At 35.5% G+C, this 13,507-nt stretch overlaps 1 protein-coding gene across 1 annotated transcript; it reads right to left on the bottom strand.

The window, feature by feature from the left end:
- Positions 1 to 2,784: 2,784 nt before the first annotated feature.
- Positions 2,785 to 5,105, bottom strand: LOC118855155 (olfactory receptor 5B12-like). Its single transcript, XM_036765252.1, has 2 exons — positions 5,097 to 5,105; positions 2,785 to 3,714 (listed from the first exon to the last, which is right to left on the bottom strand). The coding sequence occupies exons 1-2, from the start codon at positions 5,103 to 5,105 to the stop codon at positions 2,785 to 2,787; spliced, it is 939 nt and encodes a 312-aa protein (XP_036621147.1).
- Between the last annotated feature and the right edge of the window lie 8,402 nt (positions 5,106 to 13,507).

Here is a 13,507-nt window from a genome sequence, read left to right as displayed (position 1 = left end):
GACTACATACTAAGACATCAAATCATATGTGTGTATGTAGATACATAGAAAGGTTTAAAAGTCTTCTAAATTCAGAAAGAAATTAGAGCAATGGGATAGGGCAGGGAGAGAAGATAAAGGAGGGACTAAAGGAGGAGTAAGTAGATAGTTTAAGGAATAGGAGGGCAAGGTAGAGGGTAGAAATAAAGTATAGGAGTGAAGAGGGGTAGGATTAGGGTGAAAAGAATAGTGAGGAAACATAGGAAGGAGGAAAGAAAATGTAGAACAAATAATTATAGCTTAGAATGTTGAATTTACCCATAAAATGGTAACTGATAGCAGATTAAAAATTTGAATTCAGCAATATGTTGCTTTCAGGAAATCATATAAAAATGAGAGATACACAAAATAACAAAATAAAGGTCAGCAGTAGAATTTATTATGTAAAAAACAAGTATAGTAATCATTATCTCAGACAAAGTTAATACTAAAATAGATTTAATCAAAAGAGAAAATAGGGAAACTACACTATGTGTCAATAATATTTTTCAATATTATTTTAGACCATGTAAAATAGTGAGACAGCATAAAATACCTAAGAGTATACCTGCCAAAACAGACATAGGAACTATTTGAACATAAACATAAAACACTTTTTATACAGATAGAGTTATATCTAAATAATTGAAATACTATTTATTGTTCATGGCTAGGTAAAGTCAATATAATTTTTAAAAATGACAGTTTTACCCAACTAATCTATTTGTCTAATGCCTTCCCAATTAAATTGCTAAAAATTATCTTACTTGGTTCAAAAAATAATAATAAACTTCATTTGGAAGAACAAAAGTTTAGGAACTTCAAAGCAATAAGAAGGGAAAAAGATGTAAAAGAAGCAGATTCAGTAGTATCAGACTTTATATTACAAGGTGTAAGCATGGTTGAAGTATAAAATGGATAATTTTAATGATTTTAAGTTGAAATTTTCTTGTATAAATAAAACTTATGCAGCCAAGAATAGAATAAATGCAGAAAATTGGGAAAGACCTTTCATAGACAATCTTGCTGTGGTGTAGGAAATGATGAGCTGGTTTATTTAGAAAAACATGGAAAGACTTGGACTTATGAAGGAAGATGCTATTTACCTTCAGAAAAACAGATGATAGGAGAAAATAAGCATAGTATGGCCTTTCATATATTTATATATATGTGTCTGTGTGTGTATACACACACAGACACACATATACTTATAGATTTCTATGTATATGTATACATATATGTCCATGCTTAATTATAGCCTTCTTTATGTTAGGGAGGGGGCATGGATGGGAAAACTAAGGTAAGAAATACATAGCAGAGAACAAAAGAAAACCTACAAAGAGACAAAGAAAAGCTGGACAGACTTTGAAAACAATGTGTAGTATTTATTATAGAGGTTTTCTTGATATTGAAATGTATTTTTTATATCAAATCCTTTCTTTTGTTGTGCTGTGCACATGGCAATGTTTTTTCTTTGCTCATTTCATATTTAACTTTAAAATAAATTTAAAAATTACCAAAAAAATTAAATTTATAAATAGTTGTTTTCATAGTGCTTTAACTGCAGTAATTTTCTTCCTGGTCTGACCAGATTTCCTCTTCATCAGTTAAACCGGGTCTTTACAGTTCTTGTATAGCTGTCCATTTTATCATTTTTATAATTCCATTACATTCACATGCTATTCTTTCCTTCCCTCTTTCCTTCCTTCCTTCCTTCCTTCCTTCCTTCCTTCCTTCCTTCCTTCCTTCCTTCCTTCCTTCCTTCCTTCCTTCCTTACTTCCTTACTTCATTCCTTACTTCCTTCCTTCCTTCATTTCTTTTTTCATTTATTATTTTTCTCTTTCTTTGATCTCTTTGAGCTATAAGTCTAGTGCTGATATTTTGTCAAAGAGTATGTACAACTTAGTGACATTTTGGACATAGTCCCATAGTTGGAATCATAATTAGCATTTTTGTATGAAAGAGATTAGGGCTAGGGGTGGGAGTTAGTTAATGATATGGTCTATGGAGTGATGTGGCAGCCAGCAATAGCTGAGCTTTAAATAGTATGTTAATATTTAAGGTTACTAAGTAAATCATCACATACCACATTCCAGTTTCTTTGACTCCATCAGTCATCTGGGAAAAAAACTAGGTTCCATAAGTTACCTTTACCTTGAGATGTCCCTGAGGAAGTCATTCCAGAAATCTCCCCAACTCTCCCTCTCCCTTTTTTTGGTTTAACTGGAAAAAGGCTCTATGGCCTTGTCAACCCTGAAAAAGTAAGTGACCAAAGAGTCATAGAGGTTATACACCAGGGTTGACATTTCAGAGCAGTTGCTTTTCTGTATTGGTAGGGATTTCCTCACTGAGAATTCCTTATAACAGTGAAGTTAAATCTCTGCATCAAAAAATAAAAGTGGCACGCAGAAGTGGGTATGATTGGACCAACCTTGTCACAACCCCAAGTCCATAGCTCACACAATATTGCATTCTCACGGTGCCATTACCAACCTAGTCATCATGCCTTCTGCTGAAACATACAGGACCATCTGTCTCAGGTCCCACAAGTGAACAGGAGAATTTTTGAGCATGACAAAGATTGGAAATATCAGTCAGTATTCAAATCCAGGGCTCTCTGACTCTGAGGGTAGGCTTCACTCCACAGTATAATGTTGCTTCTGAAAAGACAGAACTGAAGTGCAGAACTTAAGAAAATAGACTGAACTGGAGTCTGGAATCATGAGAAGAAAGATTTAGATTGCATTTTATCCCTAGGAATAAGTTCAATGAAATCTTCTCCACCAGGTTGCTTCTCTGAAAGCACTCTTGACCTCTTTGTTCCTCAAGCTGTAGACCAGAGGGTTCAACATGGGAATGACTGTGGCATAGAAAACAGATGCCATTTTGTCTGTGTCCATGGAATGACTAGAACTAGGTTGTAAGTACATGAAGATGATTGTTCCAAAGAATATGGACACTGCTGTAAGGTGGGAAGCACAGGTGGAGAAGGCTTTTTGCCGGCTTTCAGCAGAGCGCATTCTCAAGATGGCAATGGAAATAAACAGGTAGGAAGTCAAGATGACCACAAGGATAAAAAAGATAGTGAGCCCCCCTAAGATAAAGACCACCAACTCATTAAAATGGATAGCAGAGCAGGAGAGAACCAGGAGTGGGGGAATGTCACAGAAAAAGTGATGGATTACATTGGAACTACAGAACGATAGGCTAAACGTGCAGCTTGTGTGGATACAAGACTGCAGGAAGCCACAGACGTAGGAGCCCATGGCCAGAGCAGCACATACACTTGATGTCATGGTGGTGGTGTAATGGAGGGGCTTACAGACAGCTTCGTAGCGATCATAGGCCATTACAGCCAGGAGGTAGCTTTCTGCTGAAGCAAAAGCCATGAAGAAGAACATCTGTGCAGCACACCCATTGTAGGAGATGATCTTGTCTCCTGTGAGGAGTCCAGCCATCATCTTGGGAGTCACAGCTGAGGAGTAGCCAAAATCTACTAGAGAGAGATTACTTAAAAAAAAGTACATGGGAGTGTGGAGATGAGGGTCCCGGAAGATAAGAGCTATCATCCCCAGGTTCCCCACTAGAGTGGTGAGATAGATGATAGTGAACATTATGAAGAGGGGGAGCTGAAGCTCTGGAGCATCTGTTAATCCCCCAAGGATAAACTCATTCACCTCTGAGCCATTCTCCATCTGTGCTTTAGTGCTCTCATCAATCACCTGCAGTAAGAGAGAAACTAGCAGAAGAATTAACTCAGCATAATGAACGACTCCCATACACAAACTATGGCCAGAGACAAGTCTAGTGGGAGGGGTAGAAATGTGTCTGAAGGACCTAGAAGTCTATGTGGTCATTATGGAAATTGATCTAGGGCCTACAAATTCAATGATCCCTGATCTCTCTTGGATGGATAGCCCTCATCTACCAATCAACTAATTGATGACTTTAAGGAAGTTGAGTTCCATAGGGGGAACAAAATGTAGAAAGATTAATAAAGTAAATACAGATAATGTACAACGTAATTCTGAATAATTTCAAGACTGTGAGAACTTTAACCACTCAGAGAACCAGGAAGTCATTCTGTGGCAGATGCTACTTGAATTGTGTATGGAAGGAAGGTAGATAGAAATTCCAAAAAGTATAGCCAAGGAGAGTGTACAACAGGCATGGGTGAACAACTGGACACATGGTTGTGTGGAGTGGAATGTCATTGATAAGAAACCACTTTTAGATCAGTTTGATTCTAAAGGAGAGTGTATGAAGGAAATAAAAATGAAATGAGACTAAGAAAGTAGATTGGAGCCAGACTATGGAGAGATTTAAAATCCAGGCTGAGAAGCTTATATTTTATCCTAGAGGTGGTGCTAATTAAGATGTTTGAAGTTGTCAGAGAGGATAAAATCTCTGGATTGTTGAATTTGGGGCATCACTGAAGTTTGCTTGGGCCCTGTCTCCACATATGGAAAGTGGGGATAAGGATGCTAATATTACCTAGGTCTCAAGGTTTAGGGGAAGGAAAACTTTGGGGAAATTCTAAGTGGCTAGAAATAAAGAGCCATACATGGTGAAGGGTTTGTATGTGATGATGGTTGAGAAGATGCTCTGAAAAGGAAAGAGACAGAGGAGATCCTAGACTATAAATTAACTGAGGAAGCATGTATAGAATAACAATAATAACTATCATTTATGTAATACTCCATGATTTGCAAGAATGTTTATGTATGTTAACTCATTTTATCCTTACATCTTAGGTATATTATTTCCCTTTTACAGAGGGGTAAACTGATGATGAGAGGTTGACTTGCATAGGGTTGAAGAGCTAAGTAACGCTATGGGGCACCATTTGAATTCAAATCTTCCTGTCTCCAGATGGAATACTGGATTTGAAATCAGGAAGATTTGGATAGAATTCTGTCTTAAATATTTATTGGCTCTGTGACTCAGGACATCAGTTAATTTCTGTTTTATTATCTATAAAATGAAGATAATAATAACTACGTCACTTATTTGTGAAGCTCAAATGCAATAATGTACGTAAGATACCTTATAAATATGGGCTATTTTCACTAAGGACAAAGACCATATCTTATCCAAACTTCACATTTCTCTCACGGGTTAACTCTGCAAAAAACATGTCTTCAATCAACATTTGCCAATTTGTTTTTGAAAAGTTATTATTATTGGATGACTCTATCCCCTCTCTCACAACTCAAAATGCTCCTGCTCCTGCAGGATTGTTGTGGGTCAGGCCAAACTTGGTCAGCCCAGTGACTCAGGTTTGGGGTTAAAATGCAATGAGGCATTCATGGAACATAAAATGAAATTTGCAAATGACTTTACTAATAACAAATGTGTAAAGGATGAAACCTCTATGGTTAAAAAGACAGAAATTCAGATGAAATGGCTACTTCCTTCCGCATTCATATTCACTTCAGCAGTTGTTCAAAGTAAGTCAGAAAGTCATTTCATCAAAGCATTAGAAATGCTGCTAAAACTACTGATACTGTCTCCTCATAAGACTGAGCTTCTTTTTTTTGGCAGGGCAATTGGGGTTAAGTGACTTGCCCAAGGTCACACAGCTAGTACATGTGTCAAGTGTCTGAGGTTGGATTTGAACTCGGGTCCTCCTGACTCTGGGGCTGGTGCTCTACTCACTGCGCCAGCTAGCTGCTCCAAGACTGAGGTTCTTATAGTTAGGGGCTAGGAGGTCAAACCGCAGACCCTCTGCCTTAGTGAGCTTCTGTAAAGGTGGTATTGATTCCTACCATGAGGACAGTCACTTTGAAAAGCTCAGTGGGGTAGTTAATAACTGGCCTTCATATAGGGTTTTCAACCTGGCATAGTGCATTATTTTATTTGGGCCACTCAACATCCTTGTCAAAAAAGATTAAGGTTATATTATTTCCATGTTGCAAATAAATATATCTAGGCCCAGTGGACAGAGTGCTGTGCCTGGAGTCAGAATATTTCATTTTTAGTTCAAATCTGGCCTCAGACACTAGTTATGTGACCCTGGGCAAGTCACTTAACTCTGTTTGCCTCAGTTTCCTCATCAGTAAAATGAATTGAAAAAGGAAATGGCAAACAACTCCAGTATCTTTGTCAATAAAACCCCAAATAGGGTCATAAGGAGTTGGACACAACTGAAAAATGACTTAACAACATCATATCTAGGCTAAGAGCTGAAGTGACTTAACTATAAATGGCTACATAACTAATAAATGTAAGAGAGAAATAGGATTTGAATATGGTTCTTACCAGCTCAAGCCCAGCCTCTATCTGTCATACCATGTTGTCCCATTGATGAATTATGGAGTCTTGGAATGAATTTTGTAGAATCTACCTTACTCCCAAGAAAGGTTGATGGACTTCAGAGGGGACCGTCAGCCAGGCAATTTTGCATAAGGGTTTTGGGTTTGAAGTCTTAACCCCAACTAATTATATAACTAGCCAAGCAAAGAACTGTTCCCTATGGTCTGGTGCCGAGAGTTCAAAGCTTTCTAGATCAAGATAAGTCACCTCCTGGCCACTGCTGCTGCAGAGATTTCAGTAGAGGCAGAAATCTTTCCTCCTGATGAAGCTCAAGATGAACATTTGAAAGCAAATGAAGAAGTCAGTAACTCAAATCATTCTTGCCCTGGGTTGTTCCCACAGCAATGAGTCCTTATAGAAGCTCACTTGGAATTCAGTGGCTGAATATAGGAAAAAGGGATGGCCTTTACACAGACCAGAGAGCACAGAAGCTCTTAGGACATCATGCTCTCCTCAATACATCTGGCAACTCCACAGCTGACACATGAGCAAAACAGCTCATTAAATTCTACTCTGACCATGGGGACTAAATTCTGATTTCTCAGGGAGATGATTATTCTGTGACTGCCTTTATTAGTTGAACTTGTTATTAGAAGGGTAGAATTAAAAAAAAAGCCAGGGCATGAGAATAAGAGGACCTGGTTTTTAGTTCTGCCTTTAAAACTTCCTAGTGATACGATCCTGGGAAAGTCATCAAACCCGATCCAAGTGTCAGTTTATTCATGTATAATTTCAACTCTTGGCACCTCAGATTGCTTATTTATAGAAGACAGATAGCAATTATTATCCTTCAAACTGAGTAAGACCCCAGTAAGGAAGCTGCTTTGTAAAATATAGACTACTATGTACACATGAGCTAATACTCTTCTCATCATTGCTATTACTATTACTAATCTTTAATTTCTTTTGAAGAGCTAACTGTCCTAAACTTTAACCTTATACTATCCTAGTCTAGTCAGTGCATATGTTCCTTAAGGACACAGAAGCATGTAGACCTAATGATTGGTAGAACAAGAGAATGCCTTAGATGGAATTTATTGAGTTTTTGGCAAAGCCTTTGACCAAGTCTTCTTATATTTGGGACAAGATAAAGAGATGTAAACTAGACAATAGCTTAAGTGAACTCAGGACTAATTAAATAGACAAAAAATTATCTTTATTTGACATCAACTCAGAAAATGGTTTCCAATGGAGTGCTTAATGATTCTATGTATTTTCGTAATAGTTAACATTTTAAAAATCTCTTTGAGAGCAAGTATGTTTTTTATTCCTTTCTTTGTATCGAGTGCCTAGCACATTGCTTTATCCATAATATGCCCTTCAGAAATACTTTTCAAGTTTAATTTAATTGAATGGAATAGAATAGAATTTAATTGTATGGAACAGATACATTACTGAAATGCATCCTTGGATAGTATCAGAAATGGCACGTATCAAATGTAGAGATATCATAAAGTTAGAAGAGATATTTAAAGGTTAAGTGAAAGATTTTTTTTTTAAAAAGGATTAAAGCATTATCAGTAGGCTGGAATGATAGGATCCATCTACTAAGATGTGATTTTCAAAAGATAAATGTAAAATTTTCAGTTGGCTAAAGCTGATCTACTCTATGTACACAACATCAATAAAGGATTTCCAGAAAACTTCCTGAAAAACATCTGGGGTTTTAATGGACCACAAGCTCAATGATGGTCAAGAATGTGATGTGGCCACCAATAAATAATAATGATAATTATAATAATGTGACATTTACATAGTACTTTCTAACAATTATAGTTTTACAAAGTGATTTGCATATATTAACTCATTTGAGTAGAGAAAAAAAGGTGATGCTCTCTAAAATTGCACTAAATGATCAGAACCTATTCTACACAGTTCTACGCCAGGGAAACTGAATTTCAATTAAACAAAGAATTATCTGCAAAAAATACAGTATTATCTATCATTTCTTTTGTCTTCCTATGCTTCTCTAAATCCTTCATATTCATAATTTAATTTTTAAATGCACTTTATTTTAAGCTCTGAATTCTCTCCCCCCACCTTCTCCTCCAGCCTTAAGAAGCAAGAAAAGCAAAATCCATTATGATTATATGTAGTCAAAACAAGTTGCCACATTAGATAGCATTTTCTTTTACAATATTGTCATTACTAATACTTTTATTCACGTACCATTATTTGGTTAAAGGCAGCCAGGTGACATAGTAGGTGGAGTAGTGTACCTAGAATCAAGAAGACCTGAGTTCAAATTTGGCTTCAGATACTTTTTCTGATTCTACACCTATCAATGTCCCCCTCCCTCACAAATTACCCTGTGTCTATTTTCTAGGTACCTTCATAAGTACATATTGTTTCCTCTATGTATTCGCTCCTGAAGAATAGGGACTGTTTCACTGATATTTGAGTTCCCAGTGACTAGAATGGTGTCTGGTAAATAGTAAATACTTAAATGTTTTTTTCAATTAGTGATTAGTTGGACCAATTCCCAGTTATATCTACATCAAGCCCCACTAATATTGATAATTTCCATTTTTTGCCTCCTTTGCTAATTTCCTACATGTCAGATAAGATTTCAGAATTTTTTTATTAGAATTTCTCTTATTAGTGATTTGGAACTATCTCTCATGTAGTTGGTATAAGTTTTTAATTCCTTTAAGAACTAAATGTTCATATCTTTTGACAACTTATTGGGGAATGATTCTTGCTGTTATGTGCTTATGTTAATTAATCATTTATCTTGAATGTAAAATAATTATCAGAAATGCTTGGTGCAAAAATTTTTTCTCAGTTATTTGTTTTGCATTTTATCCATTCTATACTGATTTTGGTTGGGCAAAATCTATTCAATTTCTTGTAATTGAAATGATCTCTTTTGTACTTCCATTCCTTGTTTTATTAATAATTCTTTTACAAGATGATTTAAGAGAAGCCTAGGAAGACTTGTAAGAAATGATGCAGAATGAAGTGAGTAACACCTAGAGAACATTTCTATGTTGACAAATGAGCAAGCATTTATGAAATACCTAACAGGCACTGTGCTAAACAATACATGTTTAGAATAAACAGCTGTAAGAGATTTAAGAACTCTGAGCAATGCAATGATGAAACATGATTCCAGAAAAGTACACAAACCCTGAGAGATAAATAATGCATGTGTGTGTGTACCTGTGTGTGTGTGTGTGTGTGTGTGTGTGTGAGAGAGAGAGAGAGAGAGAGAGAGACAGAGAGAGAGAGAGAGAGAGGGGGGGGGAGAGAGAGAGAGAGAGAGAGAGAGAGAGAGAGAGAGAGAGAGAGAGAATGTATGTATATATTTGACATGGAAAATTTGGGAATTTGTTTTGCTTGGCTATGCATATTTTTATGGGTTTGGTTTTTCTTTGTTTTGTTTTTTTCCCAATGGAGTAGGAAGGTAGAAGAAAGAGAAAATATTTTTTGTCAACTAAAATATTTAATAAAAATTCTTTCTCGACATAAATATGAAAGGTAAGTGATTTCATTGTCTTCTATTTTTTAAACAGTCTAACATTTTATATCTGTAATAATTATGGTGTAACATCCTTCTCACAGAATCAGACTGGCTACATATTCTAGGGGTACCCTGAAAGATTCAAGGGTGTCTCTTTTCTAATCCAACAATTTGATTCTTAACCAGTTGTGTCCCTCTCACCATTAGCCATCAGTGAGTATCATCCCAGTTCTAATTGCCCACTTAATAATAATTAGCTTTTTGAAAGGTGTATTTACTTAAAAATATACCTTCAAAAATAAAATACTTCAAAAATAAAAAGTACATATATTTCTCCCCAATACTTCAGGATTCCTCTCTCAGGCTGAGTGGTTCTTATGGGATAGTGGAAGAGAATGTGCCCTGACTATAAAGCCATAGAGAAAAAGAGAACAGAGGACCTAGGAGGCTCTAAGCTTAGTTGGGCTGAGACAGTGGGAGGCAGGAAGGGCTGGGTTTGGATCTCTCCTCAGACCCTTCAGACATGGATGTTGGGCAAGTAACTTGGTCTTTCTCGATCTCAGTTTCCTTATTTATAGAATGGGGATAACAATAACTGTCATAATTATCTTACAGGAGCTTTATGAGGCTCAAATGATATAATGAATGTAAAGTGCTTTGCAATAAAAGCAAGTCATTATTTTGTTATTATTGTTGCTACCCAGGGCCTTGTTTTGTCTAAACTTTGTATTGAATCCATTCTATATTATATTATGTTATGTTATGTTATGTTATGTTATGTTGTGGTGTTGTGTTGTGTTGTATTGTGATTTTAGGATCCAAGCATGGTGATTCCACTGCCCTTAACTGAAAAAGAAACTATATTTTGGGGTTTTGAAAATTTTTTTTATTTTCCTATTGTTTTCAATTCTTCCATTTTGATCCTTAAATGTCCTTGGGATGACTTTACTTAATTGGATATCTTGCCAAGATTTCTTTAAATAGGTTTTGCCTTCTAGTGTTTCTCTCTACTTTATAAGAAAATACTGTTTTTAAATTGCTCATCATCTTTTGTCATAAGATTTTATGAAAGAGTTTATATTCTAAGCCAGTATTGCCTTTGGAAGCCATCTTTTAAAAATTGTTACATAAACCAGATGTTTAGTGATTGACATGCTTTCTGATCTATTTTGTCTCTTTGTTGTCAAAATTAATTTGCATTAATTAAAATTATTGAAATTATTCAAGTTTCTGTATAATCTCTATTTTTCATTTACTATTTTTAATTTCAATTTCTTTTTCAAGTAATTTAACTTTAATTAAAATGTGTTATTTCATTATTATTATTATTTATTCTTGTATTCTGATCTAAGCTTAAATGATTCAATGATGTCTGACTCTAGACAGACAGCTAGCTGACTCATAAATAACACCCACATCAGTAACAAATCTGTAAAAGCGTAGCCTGTTTTGTTCTTTATGGTGTTATTTGGTGTTTGGCATACTTAATACCCACTGATTCTATTTTTCAAAGAAAGTATTCATGTTCAAAATTCCATTCCAATGACTTTCAATAATGGTGATTCTTGCAGGCTATGCCAACAAAGTGTAAGGTCTGGATGGTTTTATTATATTGGAAAGGCTTTGAGTATGGTCCTGCTAGTAGTCTCAGGTTGTTTTCCAAAGGTCCATGAAATTAATTATGTAGAGAAATATCACCACTAGACTGGTCATTTGGTGGTGATTTTTTAAAAAAATTATTAATTTTATAAATTTATTAAATTTAAAATTTATTTTAAAAATTATTTATTTAGAAAAAATTTCCTAATTATATCTCTTCTGTTTTGATCCTTACTCTGAAGTTTTTCTGGCTGCTTGTGGCACAAGTTTGACCCATTTGGTCTAGATGATGTTGAAGCTTCCTGACATGTTGAAACACCTTTGAAATCCGTGACATACATATCACCTCAAGTCCAAGGACAAATGCTGATTGGCAAATTCTAAGGTGATACTGTAAAAGTCTAACTCAACTCAAAGATCCCTGAGTTTGGAGACAAAGCACCTCAGTTTAAACTGAAGGTCTGCTAATTACTCTCTTAGGCAAGTCACTTTCCCTTGCTTTGCCTAAGGGTCCTCATCTATAACATAAGAAGACTGATCTAGATAATCTCAAGAATCTCTTTCAATTATAAGTATGATCCTCAGGAAGAAAAGTACATAAAGAGGAAAAAGTAAAGTGTCTGAACACACCCCTTTCTTATTGCCTCTGATTCCATTAGCCACTTAGAAATAAGCTAAGTGGGCTGACTTCAGTTCCTCACCATTGAGTGATAATGAGTTTACAATCTCTTAAAAATCCAAGATCTTCTTAACATAAACTATCTAGCAGTATCTTCCCCTTTATATATGTACCTATGAGCCCAGGTACTAAATTTTAGTTACTCTCATTTCCTTAGATTTGGGTCAACTTTCTAGTCTGTTAAACTCTTTTTGGATTCACACTGTCAAACCCAAGTGTTAGCTCTCTTTCCTAAATTTGTCATCTTCAAATTTAAGAAGCCCACCATTTTTGTTTTTATCCATGTCATTGTTGATTCAATTTATCAAACATTTAGCAGTCATATAGTATGAATAAGCTTCTACAGAAGGTCCTGGGAACAGAAACACAGAAATGAAATCTAGACAATACCTATGAGGAGCTAAGTAAATGTTAATTAGTACAAAATCATGGATAGGCTCCAGAGTCACTCCACTAGAGACCCCCTTCCAAGATGACATTGAGTCATTAAAGATCACTACTCAGGTCTGATTATTCAGTCATTTCTAAATTTACTGTACCACTGTCTAGGATAAATCTCTTTATCTTGTACGTGTGAATACCCTGAGGGACCTTTTCAAATTGTAGTTAACTTGTATCTCCAGGATGCTTCTATTCTAGTAGTTGACTTGATCTTTATTTGCTTGTGTCCTTCAAGAACCCATCTACTAACCTTAATGGGCCAGTCATATGTAAGTTAAACAGATAATTAGCTAAACTTTAGGCATAAGTATAGGAATTAGGTTTTTTTTTTAAAAAAACTGGAGTTATCTCAAAATGGAATGAGCTGCTTAGAGAAATAACAATCTGAATTACTAGACTGGATGACCATATGGCAAATATGATTATATTTTGATTGTGGGTTCAACCAGATGAACACTGAGTTCCCTGCTCTCTCAGCTTCTTTGAGTCTATTACTATGAACATCCAGAGGAGGGAAACCAAAGTCTATTCTCTTATGTGATAGTTATGAGATAAATATTTCCTCTGAGTAACCAACCAGGGTATGTTACTGCTGCCAAATACCCCTACTACAATGCAGAAATCATAGAGGTTAAAAACTTAGGTTTATTATGCTTAAACATAGGTTCAGGCTTCAGAAAAAAATAACCCTAAATCAAGATTGGCATTCAAAAGATGTTTTTGTAGACAAAATGATGTCAGAGTGAAAGAGAAATAAATTCTTTATCTTTTGCAATCTTGTACATTTTTTAAAAAAGCTTTTGGTTGTTGTTCAGTCATTTTCAGTTATGTCCTACCTTTTGTGACCCCATTTTGGGTTTTCTTGGCAAAGATACTCGAGTGGTTTGCCATTTTCTTTTCCAGATAATTTTATGGATGAGGAACTGAGGCAAACAGGTTTAAGTAACTCACCCACGATCACATAGCTAGTAAATGTCTGAGGCCACATTTG

Source organism: Trichosurus vulpecula, chromosome 6, assembly GCF_011100635.1.
Source record: "Trichosurus vulpecula isolate mTriVul1 chromosome 6, mTriVul1.pri, whole genome shotgun sequence".
Classification (NCBI taxonomy): domain Eukaryota; kingdom Metazoa; phylum Chordata; class Mammalia; order Diprotodontia; family Phalangeridae; genus Trichosurus; species Trichosurus vulpecula.
Note: the sequence above shows the minus strand (reverse complement) of the source record. Positions and strands in the feature narration are given on the sequence as shown.